This window comes from Pteropus medius, unplaced genomic scaffold (assembly GCF_902729225.1).
Source record: "Pteropus medius unplaced genomic scaffold, Ma_sr-lr_union100, whole genome shotgun sequence".
In the NCBI taxonomy this organism is placed as follows: domain Eukaryota; kingdom Metazoa; phylum Chordata; class Mammalia; order Chiroptera; family Pteropodidae; genus Pteropus; species Pteropus medius.
Genome location: NW_024356335.1, coordinates 2008501 through 2024896, shown reverse-complemented (window position 1 = coordinate 2024896; position 16396 = coordinate 2008501). Strand labels below are relative to the sequence as shown.

Here is a 16396-nt window from a genome sequence, read left to right as displayed (position 1 = left end):
AATTCTCTCACTGAAGGTAACTTTAAAAGCTGATTAATATATACAGATCATTCTTCTAAAGTCACCAGAGAGCACAAGATAGAAAATAATTAATGGCCAGTATCTGGGAGAAGATTGAACTAAAAGAAGTAAGATCAGGACCTAGGACCAGTTTTTGTCCTGATATCGTTTGTATTGGAAGCTGCAATATTTAAAGGAAATTTAACAGCCTCTTAATTCACATATTATAAAAGAAGAAATGCCAAAAAGTAATACGCTAAGCATTCAGCTCAAAAAATTAGAAATGTAAAGAGAATAATAGGAAGGAAGCAATAAAGATAAAAGCAGAAATTAATGAAATAGAAGATTTAGGGACATCAAAACCAAACGTTGGTTCTTAGAAAAGTCTAACAAACTTGCTAAACCTCTAATGAAATGGGTCAAAAACATGGAAGAGAAACAAATAACAGAGAAACACAAATAATAACAGGAATAAAAATGAACCTGCAGTCACAACAGATAATACAAGGTTGTTTTGAAAAACTCCATACTAAAAACTTTGAAAATGTAAACGAAAGGGGAAAAAAATCCTAAGGAAAAAAACAATTTGCCAAAATTGACACAAGAAGAAATAGAAAACTTGAATACTCCCATAACTATTTCGAAAACTGAGTTCATGATTAAAAACCTTCCCACAAAGAAAAGGCAGCCCCAGGCAACTTCACTGGCTAGTTCTACCAAATACCTAAGAAACCACCCCAATCTTATATCAGCTATTCCAAAGAATAGAAGAAAAGATTACACTCTCCAGTTCATTGTAAGAGGCTGTTATAATCTTGTTACCAAACCCTAATAAAGACCGTACAAAACAGAAAATTTTCAAACCAATCTGAGGTACAAATATCCTAAACAAAATATTAACAAACTGAATTCAGCATTATAATAAAAGAATGAAGCAACCCGTTGGTTTTATTCTAGGGGTACAAGGTTAGTTTATTTAAAAAAAAAAAAATCCCAATTAATATAATTTGCCATAATAACAGATTAAAAGGAGAACAGTCATCTCAGGAAGTGTTGAATGCCCTTCAGCCATTATAAGTTGTGTTTACTGACAGTTTTTATTATGAAAGAAATGACTTTGATATAATATTAAAAGAGAAAATTGTCAAAGATACAAAATAACACATCTAGACTAATATCAACTGTGTAATATCAAAACAAAAAGAATAGAAGAAAAATTGGAAGGAAAATGCCAAAATATTAATAGTGGTCGTCTCTGACTGGCAAGATTCTGCATAATTTTCTGTCCCCTTTATACTTGTACTTTCTAGAGCTTCTAAAATGAGCACGCGTGACTTTCTAAGGAAAAAAAGCAAAAAAACAATAAAGACAAGGTCACATACGTAAAGATTACACAATGAGAATACCTCTTACGATGCTCGAAATCTCAGAGCATTTGTAGTACCATCCCATGGCTCACCAAAAGAAGAATCAGAACAACACACCCCTTTGTAACTTGCTTATCTAATTTTTTTTAGCCTAATGTAAGTGGGTAATCCCTCCCTCCCTGTCATTATCTTTCACTCTTTAAGCACAGTAGGGGAACTAAGTCACATAATAGAAACTCTGTAGTGGATTCTGTTTCAGAATGTTGACTCCTTGTTATATGAATAAGATAAAATGTTATGTATTAGCACCTTGGTAAATATTTTTGGATATGTAACACTTATTCATGTAAAAGAATTTTTCAGATAACAAACTAGAGTGAAAACTTAGCCTCTCTTCTCTCCCCGCTAATTTCCCTCCCAGAGCAATAGTGGTTGCCAATATCTTCAGTATCTTTCCAGGGTTGATCTGTGCATATGCGAGAGTATTCTATATATGTATGTGAATATACCCACACACACATAGGCCGTCAGCCCTCTCTATCCCTGGGTTTAGCATCTGCGGATTCAACCAACTGTGGTTTGAAAATATTTAGAAAAAATGTTACGTTGTTGCTGACGTGTACTATGCAGTTAGGCCCACAGTGGTTGCACCTGCGCTGAATATGTACAGACTTTTTCTTATCATTATTCCCTAAGCAATATAGTATAAGAACTGTTAACATAGAACTGTAAAAATAACTATTAACATAGTAAGTTATATTAACTTATAACTTACATTTTATTAGGTATTATAAGTAATCTAGGGATGATTTAAAGTATACAAGAGGATGTTTGAAGGTTATGTGCAAATACTACACCATTTTATGTAAGGAACTTGAGCTTCTGTGAATTTGGGTATCCACCGAGGGTCCTAGAATTAATCCCGTACAGATACTGGGAGATGACTGTACAATATACACACACATTTGTATTTTCTTCCTTTTTAAAACCAAATGACAGACTCATCAGTGTCCTATGTTTTTCTTGTATTTTCACAATATATTGTAGAGATTATTCTACATTAATCCAGATATTATTCACATATAAATTCACCTTTCTTTTTTAACTGCTGCAAAGTATTCCACAGTATACTGTGATTTCAAATTTGTTTTCAAGACGAGACCCAACTTTCTTATGCCAGGAAAGAGAAGCCGTGAGGATTGATGGATAAAGCTTTGAAACCTAGGCACTTGTTCTTACCACACTTCTAAGCACAAGCATGGTCTTAAATAGCTTGTGAGACATCTGTGAGCCTCAGCGGCACCATCTGAAAGGATTCACAAGAAATTCCAGTTCTTGTGCTGGGTCAAAATCACTGTATTAGTTTTAAAAAAAGGCCTTTACCAGCACTTACACAGGGGACAAAGGCAGTCAGCGGTTTGGAACCAATGGAATATTATAGCTAGTCTTTATAAAATAGAAGTAAATTATAAAAAGTTTATTATTTTTGTAGAAAAGGTTTAAAAAAATTTTTTTTTAGTTTTATATAGAAATTCCAATCAAGAACCAGGTATTGTTGTCCAGCTACCTATTAAGTTGGACACAAAGAAAAATATTTCAGAAATGGAATTTTTTTTTTTTTACTACTGTTGGTATACTTGATCAAGACAGGCTTGCTATCCTTAGATCATTTTCAAAGTGAACTAAATTATGAGCTTCTATTATGCAGTGTTTAAGAGAATATGCTGTCAAGCCAGACTGCCTCAGTTCACATTCTGGCCCTGCCACTTACTGTCTGTGTGACCTTAGCCCATTTAACTGAACTCCTCTTGGGTAGTTTATCTGCCCTCATAAGGTTGATAGGAGGATTCAATGAGTTTTAATAATCATAAAGCTCTTAGAACAGTGCCTAGCATGTAATAAACAATAAATGTTAACCATAATTAATAAATAATGAAAGAGCAGCATCCTGTGGCTGACAGAGCAGCTGGGCCACAGTCGTGAAGGTCTAGAATCAGAACTGTCAGGGCCTCGAGGAGGTGTGTGATGGGAGGAGAGAGGAAGAGGGAGGCGCGGGGCAAGGCTGGAAGTCGGTGTCACGGGACCTGAGAACTTAGGAGCAGGGCACTTCTCAGCAAACGTCCCAGAAGAGATGGATACCTTTCGAGTGAAACCATTTGAGAAGGTAGCCATAAGGGCGAATATGGCCTTTCAGTTTTTCTTCTGAGAAGAGATGAGGCATAACTTTTTCTATCAACAACAGCAAAATATGTGTTGTTGTTTTTTTAATTATTTATTCAGGCCTTCTGTTGTAAGGCATTGTGCTAGTTGCTTTAAAAATATACTCTGTAGGGATTTTCATAACCACCCTACAAGATATTATCCTAATTGTGGAGAGAAGTATAACTTGCCCAGCCGGTAAATGATAGAACCAGAATTTTAAGTCAACTCTCTGATTCCAAAGCCCACCCTGAGATTGGTGCAGTCCTGAGAACGATGATGACAATTGTCTTTATATACTATGAGAGAGAAGCTTGCAAATGAAGCTGACATGACGAGAGTTTCTGCCTAGGGACTGAGAGCTAACATTTGTGCTTGGATCTTGGCCTAAATAAGAAAATGACAAGCCAAAGTCCTTGAGCTTTCCAGTGTGGATTCTTGTCTGATAATCTCGTACATCCTTCAGCCAACTGTCTGCTAGAACCTGGAATCAGCCCAGAAGGAAGCATGAGTACATTATGGAGAGGATGTAACATTAGAAGACTGCCATTCTTGTCCAAACGTCTGTGTAAATCCTGGCACCAAACTGAGCCTCAATTTCCTTTTCTGCCAAATATTGCCTGTGACCTTTTCTCTTACCCACTGATCATATGTGAGGAGCCCATCCAGGTCCTTAGAAGAAAGATGCAGCACGAACCAACTTCTTCTTTGCACAGCTTTGAGAGAGAAACTTGGGAATTTCCCATCATCAGGGCTAAAATAGACCCCGAATTACACTGGCTTTATGGAGTACCAACAAAGTGTCAGACACCGTGTCTTTCCCTGTTTCACCACTCACTAGTCCGTCCTAAAGTAGTTCAGCACGGCGCTTAAAAGCCCAGTCTGTGGAATCAGGTAGACCTTGGGTAAACCTCTGCCGCCTATGACATGGGACAGATTATGTCACCGCTCTAAGCCCTAGTCTGAATGGAGGTGGTTGAATCTATTTTGCAAGGCTTTTTTGTTTGTTTGTTTTGTTCTAGGTTTAAATGAGATACAAATACTCTCATATAATAACCTTTTAGGCCATTGTGGTCATAATCTTTATTTTCTAGAAGAAGAAACAGAGGCTTTGAGGGGTGACTTGCTCATGATGACGTGAATAAGAATTAGGGGCCCAGAAAACCACGTCTTCTCTCCATTAAGTCTAGTGAAACAGCTGAATCTAATTATTTTATTTCCTAAATAGAAGTTGCTATAGAAAAAGGTTTTAGCTCTTTAAACATCAACTCAGCCTCCTTTGATCTCTTTTCCTTTTCAAGGAGACCTTCCATTATTTCAGTACCTTATTGAATTCTTAATCTTTTTAACCTAAATCTGTACTGAGGTAGGGCCTCAGCTCAAGGGCAAGTGGCAGGGAAGAGAATCACTGGGTCTCAGTCTGTGAGAGCCTTCTTTTACCTTTTTTAAGTTTCCTCTTAAAGACCCAGAAGAGGAGGCATCTGTCTCCTCCTAGAAGCCTGCCCAGGCCATCTGGCTGCAGCTCCTTGAGCTCAGGCACAGTGCCTCTCCTTCCCCTCTCCGATCACTGATTCCGCCGGATGGATTTGCCCAGCCCCACAGTGGAGTGTCACCACCACCCCCGGCTCGGAGCAGGAACCATCTGCATCTGGTGCCTGTGGCCAGGTATGGTTCATTCTCCCAGATGGAGCGAGTCTCCTGAGTCCCTGGCCCGACCAGGCTTCTCACTAGGGCTGCAAGAGGCAAGCAGGATGGCTTTTAAAGAGAACTCGGGGTTTAGGGGAGCATCTCTGTGTGTAGGGGTTTCATGGTGGTGCTGGCGGTGCTCGGGCTTCCCCATCACTGCTGCCACCACCAATACTACTGAATAAAGAAGGGTGGAGAGGAAAGGCAGTGTAGATAGTGAGGGCATGTTTGCTTTATCTCGGGGTGTGTGTTCCAGCTCTTCTTCGTGATGCTCATGCGTAGCGAGCAGACCCCTGCTCCTGTGTGTGCCAGCCCCGATGACTCCCAGGTGGCTCCGCGTGGCTTCCGGAGGCGCCTTCTTCAGTAACAAATTACCAAAGTCTCCAGTTCCTATCATGTGACTCTAAGCCTCTTGTATAGTACCGCAACAGCGGTCTTCAAATGCGAAAGAAAACGTGATCATGCAAATCAACTCTATTTCCAAATGGAAGTGACTCGAGGTGGTGGGGTTAGGATCCAGGTTGCGTTCCCGCTGAAAGCCCGTCATTATGTCTGGCTGTGGTGGGGAAGTGTTCACGGTCAGGAATTTTCTATATGAGTGAGGGTTTTTTCCAAGGAGATGTTGGATAATAGCTCCCTGCTTGCTGCATGCTGACAGAATTGAAATGAGACAAATAGTCTCCCCGATGTAAGAATACCCGTGTCTCTATCTCCTGCTGCCCGGTCCACGTGGGCTGGCTGTGGCAGCGTGTGGTAGGGGGAAGGAAGGGCAGATGTTTGCAGCCACCGTGTGACCTCAGGCAACTCCTTCGTGAGCTTCGTTTCCCCGTCTGTACAGTGCGATGGGAAACTTTGCCCTTTAGGGCCGTTGTGAGGGTTAATTGAGATCGTGTACATTAAAAGCACATAGAAGAGTGTCATGCACGACGCAAGTATTGGCCATTCCTGGTGTCATCGGTCATCGTGCCTGCGACACAAGGCGAGCGCCTGTGCACAGACACCGCAGTTGATTTGCTCACGTATGTGCTGGCCTTCCACCCTCTGTTATTCCTGTTTTCCCTCTGGCCTCTCACACTGTCCACCGGCCCCTGTGTGCACTGGCCAGCACCAAGGGTAGGTTACCGGTACCCGGGCAAAAGGCAGTACTACCTGTGCGAGAGGCAAACTCGTGCCCTGTCCACACCTGCTTCTTCCGTACTGAGTGTCTGAGTTGCACTATGTGGGCTGAGAAATTTCACATCAATTGCATTTTTCACTCTCCTCCTTTCTTGAAAGATTCCCCCTTTTCATTTTATCATTAGGTAGTAATTAGTATTCAAGGGAAATTGGTCTTAATATATTAAAATTGGTTAAGTGCATTTAGACCTGTACCACAGCCAATGTCTTATTGGAAAATGTAATTGGGGACTCTGTGTATGTAATTAATTGAATTACAATTAAGAACTTTCATTAAGCAATACTCTGGTACATTAGAGCAGTAAGGAAACATGTTTGACGAGCCACAAACCCCATATGGACTCTAAGTGAAAGCACAGGGATCTGTGTCCCTCTGGTCGGCTCCTGGCCCCAGAATCTGCCCTGCAGCCTCTGACTAATGGTTTGGTAATGCATCAGGTGACATCTCTGCAGTGACTGCCCTGATGGGAGGTGGGGGGTTCTTTCAGCATGCGTGCCCTTACTTTCTGACCGAAGTCAGGGAGAGACGCCTCAGTGTTGATCAGATGTTAACAGTTCTTAGGTACTGTCTTATCGTGAACTGTATTTTGACATGTGAATTGTCAAAATGTCCTGGCTCCTTAGAAGACCCCATTGCTTTTCCTGTGTCTTGAACAGTAGCAAAGACACGTCGGAGGAAGAGGGAGTGATGGGAATTCTGTCATCAGCCGCTAATGACCCCGTGGTTCAGACCCTTGACTGGTCATGCTTCATCCTCTGAAGGATGGCTGGCTCTACTCCGGGCACATACTCGTTCGTCCATCCCCCAGACATGGATGGCGGCCTCCTTTGGGCCATTGTGCTGGGACAGTGGAGGGAGCCCCCCCACATTGTGGAGCCCGCAGTTGTACTGGGAAGGGGATACGAGGGTATAGTGGGGGCTGGAGCTGGTGAGAGCAGGAGAGAACTCCTGAGAGAGAATAAAAAGGAGTCAGTCAGACAGTGAGTGAGGGAAGAATGTTCCTGGCCAAGGGACTGCTCGTCGGACGGCCTCAGGGAGGGGTCGGCATATTTGGGAATGAATGAGTGAAGCAGCATGGAAGGGCGCAAGGGAGACAGCGCCGAAAGCAGAGACTGAGGCTCGGGCAGGGTCTGCGACGTGGTCTGAAGCCCCCGCTTCCGTGATCTGCTCCTTTTAGAAATTCCACAAACCTAAAACCATCTCCTTCTGATCACCTCATAAAACAAGATTACCCTGATTTATGGAAGGTCTGCAATTTCCCCGTGCAAGGCTCTCATTCGGAGAGTTTCATCGGCGAGGTACTGGCAGCAAGGATCCCTACCCTGCTTGGAGCACGGCAGATGCCGTGAGGAATACAGCCTACTGTGTGAGCTCGATGGCTTTGAAAAGATTACTGCAGAGAGGCGTGGATGCGCGCGCGTGTTACAGTATATCACCTATTGATTATTTTTTAGAGACCAGCAAAAATGACTAGTAGCCAAAGGGAAGTGTTTAATAGAAGAGAAGTTTGGGGCTTATGAGGCTTTGGGGACTTAAAAGGCCTTTGGAAAAAAAAATGTGATGGATGTAGAAAGCCAAGGGAGAGTTTTTCTCCATGAGTCACTTAGGCATCCAACCGTGAGTCTTATGGAAAGAGTGGCGACTGTTAGCTTTTATCCCCGATTCTTTGTTCTGACAAGGCCAGGCATGGTTGTGTCCTCCTCCGATATTTTTGTGGCCCGTGGATTTGTTCAGCCCCAGCCCTTCCGAGGAACATGTTTATCCAAGGGGCTATGTGGTAGTTCAGGGCACGTTCTTGGACTTAGACCAGGATTCAGTTCCTAGCTCCAGCTTATACTGTTATATGGCTACACCAGCAGGATGACATTCTGAGCCTTATTTTTCTCACTTGTAAAGAGTGGATAATATCCAACTTAAAGGAGGATTGAGCAAATTAAATGAGATAACGTATTTAAAGTGCTAAGCATAGCGTCTGGCGTAAACACTCAGGAAGTGTTAACTGCTAGTGCACTTGCTGAGGCAGGATCCCAGTTGGGGGGTTCTGAATGGAAAACTAGCATCGGTGTGTTAGGCTCGAGGTAAATACAGGGGATGGTGTACAGACTCAGAGAGAGTCATGGTTAACTGTGCTGCAGCAAACTTCATTCACGCCACCAGCAGCATTTACCGAACACCTACTCTGTGCTCTGAGGGGAGAGTGGTCCAGCCCTCAGAGGTGCTCGTTGTCCAGGAGGGGAGCACAGATGCCGATTGTGTAAGAGGCTTATAATAAGAGCCTTCAGGGCTGGAGGTCTCAGGAGGGGGTTCAGGGAAGATTCTAGACTAGACCTTAAAGTGTATACATTTTAAAGAGTGGGAAGGACCTTCTGGCCTGCCGGTATAACCTGAGCAAAGTCAGGTTAGCTGAGGGCGGGACTGTTCTGCGGGGCAGTAGCAATAAGCCTTCTGCATAGAGGGGTAGAGGATGGTTCGTTTCCTCTTAGTTCAGTCAGTTATACGCACAGCAGGATTTTACTGTGTTCCAGGTCCTGAGCTGGACACGCCCCTACCTTTAAAGAACTGCTCCCCTCCCTCCTCCACCGTTTTATTTTTCACTGCTCCCCTTTATACACTCTCTGCTCCAGCCAAATGCAAACACTTGCTTGTCGTCTAGTGTGTGTGCTCACACTTTGTGCACTTCATGTTTTTCCCATACTATTCCTTCTGTGAATTGCCGGTCCCATCATCTGGGAATCCTGCCATCTTCCCGTGTTCCTGAAGCAGGAGCACGGCCCCTGTCACGTGATTGGTGCTGGGGGGCCATTTGTGAACTTGCAACATTGTCGTCATGCTACAGAGAGCATAAAGGTGAGGATGTGACAGTGGCCATTGATCTTCTGGTTGGTTCTAGAGCTGGCATAGATCTTTTTGGAGAAGAAAGATTGAAGTTGCTTTAGCTTATAACTAGATTAGAGCTTTTAGATTTAGTCTGAACCAACCATAACACAAAGCTTAAAGTCCCATGTAGTTCGTATCTAGGAACACAAGGCTGCTGCCAGTAGCGTACAGTGAGTTCATCTGAGCTTTGATTTAATGGTTAGCACCCATTTGTCTGAAAGTCACGTTTGTATCTGTGTCTCCCTCAGTTCCAATGAGAACACTTTTTAAACTATAAAACAATAATAGTTATGATTAGTTTTTATCTGATCGCCTGACAAATCTATTACACTTGTAATGTGCATACAAGCTTTCTTTCGATGTGTGTTGTCACGTATGTACACAGATCCACAGCTGTAACTGCACTTTTCACGTCTCATCTTGAGTGTACATATGGACATCCAAGAACAATGAAAACATGCCATAGGAACCAGTAAAGCAACAGTTCTCAAACCCTTTGGTCTTAGGACCGCCTCACACTCAAGAAATATTGAGGACCCCAAAGAGCATTCGTTTATTGGGTTATATATATTTATTAGAGTTAAAAACTGAGAAATTTTTAAATATTTATGAATTCATTTAAAAAGCAATAATAAATCTATTACATGTTAATGTAAATTTTTATGAAAAATAACTATTTTTCCTTAAAAATTTAATGAGAAGAGTGGTACTGCTTAATTTTGTTTTCTTTCCCTGAAGAGCATTTATTTTTGTTCCATCGGGAAGATAAATTATTGACTAATTACCTAAACCAGTTGGCACTGTTGTATATTTTTGCAAGTTTCTGTAATATCTGGCTTTATAGAAGACTCTTGGATTTTCACATCTCTGCATTTAGTCTATTACATCGTTTTAGTTGAAGTATATGAAGAAAATTCAGCCTAACGCAGGTATGTTGTTGGAAAAGAGAAAAGTACTTCAGTAGCCTTTCAGGTCATAGGGTTATTCATTTTTATGACTATACCAAAACTCAAGCGATAGTTTCTTAAAGGCTAGTTGCAGTGTGGAATCAGAGCCATGTCAATGAACTTGTTATTACTTTGTGCATTTGTAAGATGATAGGTATGAAAAGGGCTAATGATGTCGAACTGTTATTTTGAAAATGTTTTTGAAATTATGGACCCCCAAAGGGTTCTTGGGGCTCACCCTCTCCAGTGGGGCCTGGACTGCACGTGAGAACCACTGATGGAGAGTCTACAGGTACCCGCACAGTTTCTCTCCTTGCTGCTGCTCCTAGGAGAGTGGTGAGGTGAGGGTGGGGCGGGGAGGACAGCAGGAGGAACATGGACTCCAAGGGTACGTCATGGCAATCCATGGCCCGCAGAGACTTAGAGTCCCGCGTATCTGTTCCAGCTCTGCCTCTGCCCGACAGTGGCATCTTGGACAAGGTTTCGACCCAGTCTTGACCTTTGGTGTCAGAGTTAGGATCAATCTACATCTCCGAACTCTGTGTTCTGGGTTCTTTCCAATGTTATTAAGTCCCGAGGCCACTTCCTAGCCCTTGGCCCTCGGTCAGCACATCCTCTTTCTTTCTTCCTTTCTTTGCTGCTGGCCCCGGATGCCACCTGCCTCTCCCACCTCATCTCTGCTGCCCTGTACCCCTCCTGCTCAGGCCTGGTTTTGCCATTAAGATCGGTACCATTGCTTCTTTCTCCCTCTCTGATTCCTTACTCTAGAGAGTTAAGCTCTTACCGTTCTCGGATTTTCTGCTGGTCCCTCCAGCCTTTCTACATTGCGAATGTATTCTCTGTCATTCTTCCATAGCCTGTTGTCATCCATTTGAGTGCTAGTGTTCAAGTCACTTTTAGGCCCCGCCCCAAAATTTGATCTATCACAGTACATCTTTGAGTTATTGCAGCTCGAGCGTTTTGACACGATACATTATGGTAATCCATGGCACATAGAGACATTAACACTCCCGACTTTGACAAAATACATTGTGAAGTCTTTGAAGGCACCATTACAATTTGTCTTGTCATTCACGGGGAGACCGAGTTCAGCATTAATGTAGATGAACCCAGTGTGGCTTTTGTTTCATTTAATTGCTTGTGACCTTTTTAATTGCTAATTTAACAAAATACCAAAGGGTTATATTTCAATTAAATTAACAGAAGAATGTTTTTTGTTACTATATTTATTTGTAAGGCATTCCGTTTCTTTCCACTTTTTGCTTTGAGTAGATAAAAATGTCTTCTCTTGAACAGAGGTGGGCTGTTAAGTGTGCAGTTTATAGTACAGCAGTAATTTTAATGTGCATACAGTGCAGTGCCAAGCATGTTCCCTGTGTGGTTGGATTCGTGCCTTTCGAGAAGGATGTAAACAGTAAAGCTGTACATGCAAAGTCACAGAACTTTTCTGGTCCAGAAACATGTGTTCGATGTGACGTTCTACTTCAGATGTTGGTCTTTAGATAAAGCGTCTGTTGCATGCTCCATGTGTCAAGCGCTACTGTGCCTTGTACTGTTTTCTTTGTGTCCTGTAGCGAGTTTGTAAGCTCCCGAAGATCAGGACCCTCGTTATCCTCACCGGCATTCCTCCACAGCCTGGCACCATGCCAGCGTGAGGAGACTAGCTGCAGGTTGCCTACCTGACTCACCTGTACACGCAGACGTGCCCCTCCAAGCAGTAGCGCTCCTGAGCCTGCTTTGAGAAATGGCTCCGGACCTCCGAGACCCGAAGCAGGTAGCCTGCTTTGGGTGAGCAGCAGGTATCGGAGGCACATGCAGGCCTGTTTGCTCTCGCTCTGCTCGCCCAGGTGCTGTTGCCCTTCTCATCATAAAAGCAAACATGCCCCTTGTCAGCTGGGGCCAGCTCAGAACTCATTCAAGTATCAGGGGACTTAAATCCTCAAATGGGATATGAATTTACGCCGTCAGAGAGTAGAAGGTCAGTGCAAGAAGCATTAGTGTGTTGAGCCAGCTCCGGCTGTGTAAGTCTGGAACAAAATTAATATAAGGAAATTGACAAGCCTTGCTGGTTATTCCATAGCTTTAAGACCTCTACTAAAATCCTATCATCTCATCTGCCCGTTATTAACATTTCAGCAAAATATAAAGTTTTCATTAATCTCCCACAGCAAATTTAGGAGTGAAAACTGGCACTTGTTTGAGCTTTTAGGACTACATTAGCTGGTGTATTAAACAAAATATGTCATTCTTCAGTAGCTTCTGTAGAAAGCTAAATCAATTTCCAGCCATATTTATGCACCACTTTATCTAAAAGCATCTGAATTATCATTTACAGCTAAGATGCTTTATTAGCAGCTGGCATTGAAATTGCTCAGTAAAAAATTATATGTCACGTTATAGTAATTTTTAAATTGGTTTTAATCCAACATCATAAAATGTAAAACTCTTAAGTATGTTTTTTTTTAGTAATTGGCATTTTAGCATAATGAGCCGTTACCTCTTTCCAAATCAAATACCTGCAATATTTAGAAAATACTAATTAGTGAAGAAAACAGAGGTTCTTAAGCTAAGTTGTATCTAATAATGGCATTTTCTCAGAAAAGAGGACTTTAAATGATTTTTAAAACATGAAAAGATTTTAATATTTCACCAGAATTCTCCACAGTTCTCATGTATATAAAAGTTTCTATATAGAAATAAACACATCTTGGCAAGTCAGTAAAATGCATATCAGGAAAAGTGAATGATTATTTAAAACTCAGATTTCTAGCCAGCTTCTCAGTTCGAGATGTGGACATTAACCAGGAGATAGTCGTGGTCATGATGGTGGCATCTTCATTCAAAATCACAGGTGTTCCAGAGAAAGGAAACTGGGTTACTCAATGGCCCTTGCAGATGCTGAGTGCAGCTCTGCTAGTCCTAGCGATGTGATGTCACATCGCTAAGTCACTCAGCCTCTCTGATCCCCACCTACCTGTAAACATGGCACCAGGTTCTCATCCAGTAAATTTTTATTGAACACTTGCTTTATCCTGCGTGAAGCCTTCAGGAACCAGCTTTGACTTAGAAGCTTGTCCTGTAAGCAGTAATTATGAGAAGGAAAAGCACGTAGTTGTCAGGCTACCAGTTATGTGACAGAATTTTCCTGTTTTATACCCAAATCTAGAGACTTTTACTCCTCCAACTCTGTCCCAAGGAGTGCTCTCGGGGTGTCCCATGGGACCATCCGGTGCTCAACACAAGGCCTAGGGCACCTACTCTGGTTGCTGGACAGGGGCTCCCTCCCAGTGGTGACAGGCACCAGCAGCTACACCCTCAGACGACCACAGTTCAAACTCTGGAGGGTGAGAGACAGTTTAGCTTTGCCTAGTGTGGCCTTGGGCACCTGACTTTGCCTCGAAAGCCTCAGATTTCCAAAGCATTGGATGAGAATGACAGCTGGGTTATCGTGAGGCTTAAACGCATGTGGCAAGTGCTGGTACCGTGCCTGATATGCAGTGTGCACTCGTACGTAGTAGCTTCTGTTTGTTCGTTTATCTATCTTTCTAGCAGCATTTAGTGAGAGCATGCCAGTTACCTGTACTGCTTGCAGGAGAAGACACGGAGATGAATGAGAATCTCCTGGCCCTCACACAGCTTCCTAATTAAGACAGAGCAACCACTCAGGCATCTGGTGCAAGGCCGAATGTGATGATCCTCTATGACAGTAGAATGAAAATAATCATGACTGCTATACATTCAACGTATTATATGTTTGATTTTTAAAATACATTTTGACATTCTGTGGGTGGAAAACTGGGGTTCAGAGAGCTAGTCACTTGGCCAAGATCATACAGCATATTAGAAGCAGAGCTAGAAATTGAGCCCAGGTCTACCTGGCTCCAGGGTCCGGTACAAACCAACTGCGGTGGAATTAATTCAGCAGAAGGTGGAGTTTGAGCTAGCCTGGGTGGGCTTTTGACAGGTCCAGGGTAAGAGCGGAAATGGTGTTCTAGGCCAAGGACATATGAGCAAAGGCCCAGAAGTAGAAAAACCCAAACCTGAGGGCCATCCGAGGTGTTTCAGAAGAGCCGAAAGGAGGAATATGTGAGGAGTGACAAGGAGAATTGATAAATTATGTTTCACCCGGATTATGGACAGTCTCGATTGCTTGGCTGAAAAAAAGTGCACATCATTCAGGAAGCCATGGGAAGCCAGTTTTTGAGTACCAGTCTTCTCAGTTGTCTCTAGTGTCACATATCAGAGTGCTTAGCATGCATAAAGCTCTCGCTAAACATTTGATCAGTGAATAAATAATCAAAGCTTTAGAAAAATGAATCAGAAAGTCATGCGGTGGCTGGATTGCAGATGGGGCCTGGTGGCCAGGCCAGCGAGGAGACTGTTCCAGACATCCAAGCACAAGCAGGCTCACGCCTGCACCAGTGGGGCCTGGGGCACGGGGCAGGAAGCTAGTAAACGGATGGTTTGAGAATCTTGGAAAAGACAGAGATTCTTCAAGGAGCATGGATTACTTTTATGATTGGGCAACTTAATGTCAAAAAAAGAAACAAGCCTACAGCCATGCTATCCTGAACAAGCCCAATTCCATCTGATCTCGGAAGCTAAGCAGGGTCGGGCCTGGTTAGTACTTGGATGGGAGACCACCTAGGAAGACCAGGTGCTATAGGCGTAAAAAATAAAAATTTTTTAAAAAATAAATAAGGTATCGTAAGCTGACAAGGTCCTTGCATTCTGTGAGGTCAACCAAGGGTTGCCTCGCCTAAAAAGAAAAAAAAAAGAAAAGAGTGTGACCTCCCATCCTTCTGCGATTTTAACTTGGTCTTGTGGAGACTGGCGAGCTGTTTTCCTCTCCTGTACCCCTGCTGCGTAGCCAAGGGCCTGCCATGGAATAGGCAGTGTTTGTGGAATTAATTGTTGAATGATTAATATGTTACCATTCTCTTGTTTACTGGAATGGCATTATTAAGTCATCGCTCAGCCTTTTCTTCTCCAAATTAAATAGCCCATATTATTTTAATTTATCCCAAAGCATTTTAAGCAGACACCATTTGCCAAGCCTCATGTATCTTTATGTGTTAAACTGCTTTTTCCTCCCCAGGTTCAAGGGCAGACGGGGTTTTTGAGGAGGATTCGCAAATTGACATAGCTACAGTACAGGACATGCTTAGCAGCCACCATTACAAGTCATTCAAAGTCAGCATGATCCACAGACTACGATTCACAACCGACGTACAGTTAGGTAAGTGCGTGAACAGATGATGAACTCAACCTATTATGTCTGTGGTCAATTTAGAAATAGGGGAAGAAACAGCGTACAACTTTTATGTGACCTGAATGACTAATAGTAATTTATTTTCAGAGAAAATGTTTAAACAATGAAATTTAAGGTACCTCCCTTTTCCCAGCTGAGTGCTGTCTCGTCTCTTTTTTATGAAGCAGAAAGTTAGAAATAGAACTGACTTGAGACTCTTTTCAAACTGGTTGACTTGTGTGAAGGCCACAGTTCTTTCCATTCCGTACTTCTCCTCTGTGCTGTCCTTGGAACTGCTGTGCAGGGCTGCCACTTGCCTTTCCATACTCACTGCATTCATTGCCGACTCATTCATGCGTTTATTCGGGAAGCTTTTTAATGGTCTCAGAAGTTGTATTTGGACCCTCACCAGGTAATCTGGAACTAACTTTTAACTAGTATTTGGGGTAATTTGTTCCAGTTAAGTGCTAAATTTCTGTTTTGACTGAAACCTCACAGGAGTAGAAAAAGTATCATCATAGTCAACATAATATTAATACATCATCGTCGTCATGGCTGTCATTTATAGCATCCACTGTGCATTAGGCACTGTGCTAAGTGCTCTATATGCACTGCTTAGCTACCTAAAACGTAGGTATTTTTACTGTCCCCGTCTAACAGAGAAGGTAGATGAGGTGCAGAGAGGTAAAGGCTCATGCTCAAACTCACACAGCAGGTAGGTGGTGGTGTCAGCAGGACCCTGGTCTGGCCAGTGCAAGCGCATCTGCTCCCTAACAGGGTGGTGGGAGGCAGGGCAGTGGGTACGGACGCCTGGCTTCCTCGGTCAGGGGGCCAGGCTGCACCCTGGCTCTGCACCAACATCAGCCACACTGCCCCTGCCCAGACCGCATTT

At 42.9% G+C, this 16396-nt stretch overlaps 1 protein-coding gene and 1 pseudogene across 12 annotated transcripts in view; both read left to right on the top strand.

The window, feature by feature from the left end:
- MAPKAP1 (MAPK associated protein 1) overlaps positions 1–16396 on the top strand; it is a 229154-nt gene that overhangs the window by 174925 nt on the left and 37833 nt on the right. For all 12 annotated transcript variants that reach the window (XM_039861615.1, XM_039861617.1, XM_039861622.1 and 9 more), the window contains one exon: positions 15352–15492. In XM_039861615.1, the coding sequence (XP_039717549.1) occupies positions 15352–15492 (141 nt within the window). The remainder of the gene's footprint in view (positions 1–15351; positions 15493–16396) is intronic.
- LOC120601821 (uncharacterized) lies at positions 14804–14922 on the top strand (annotated as a pseudogene).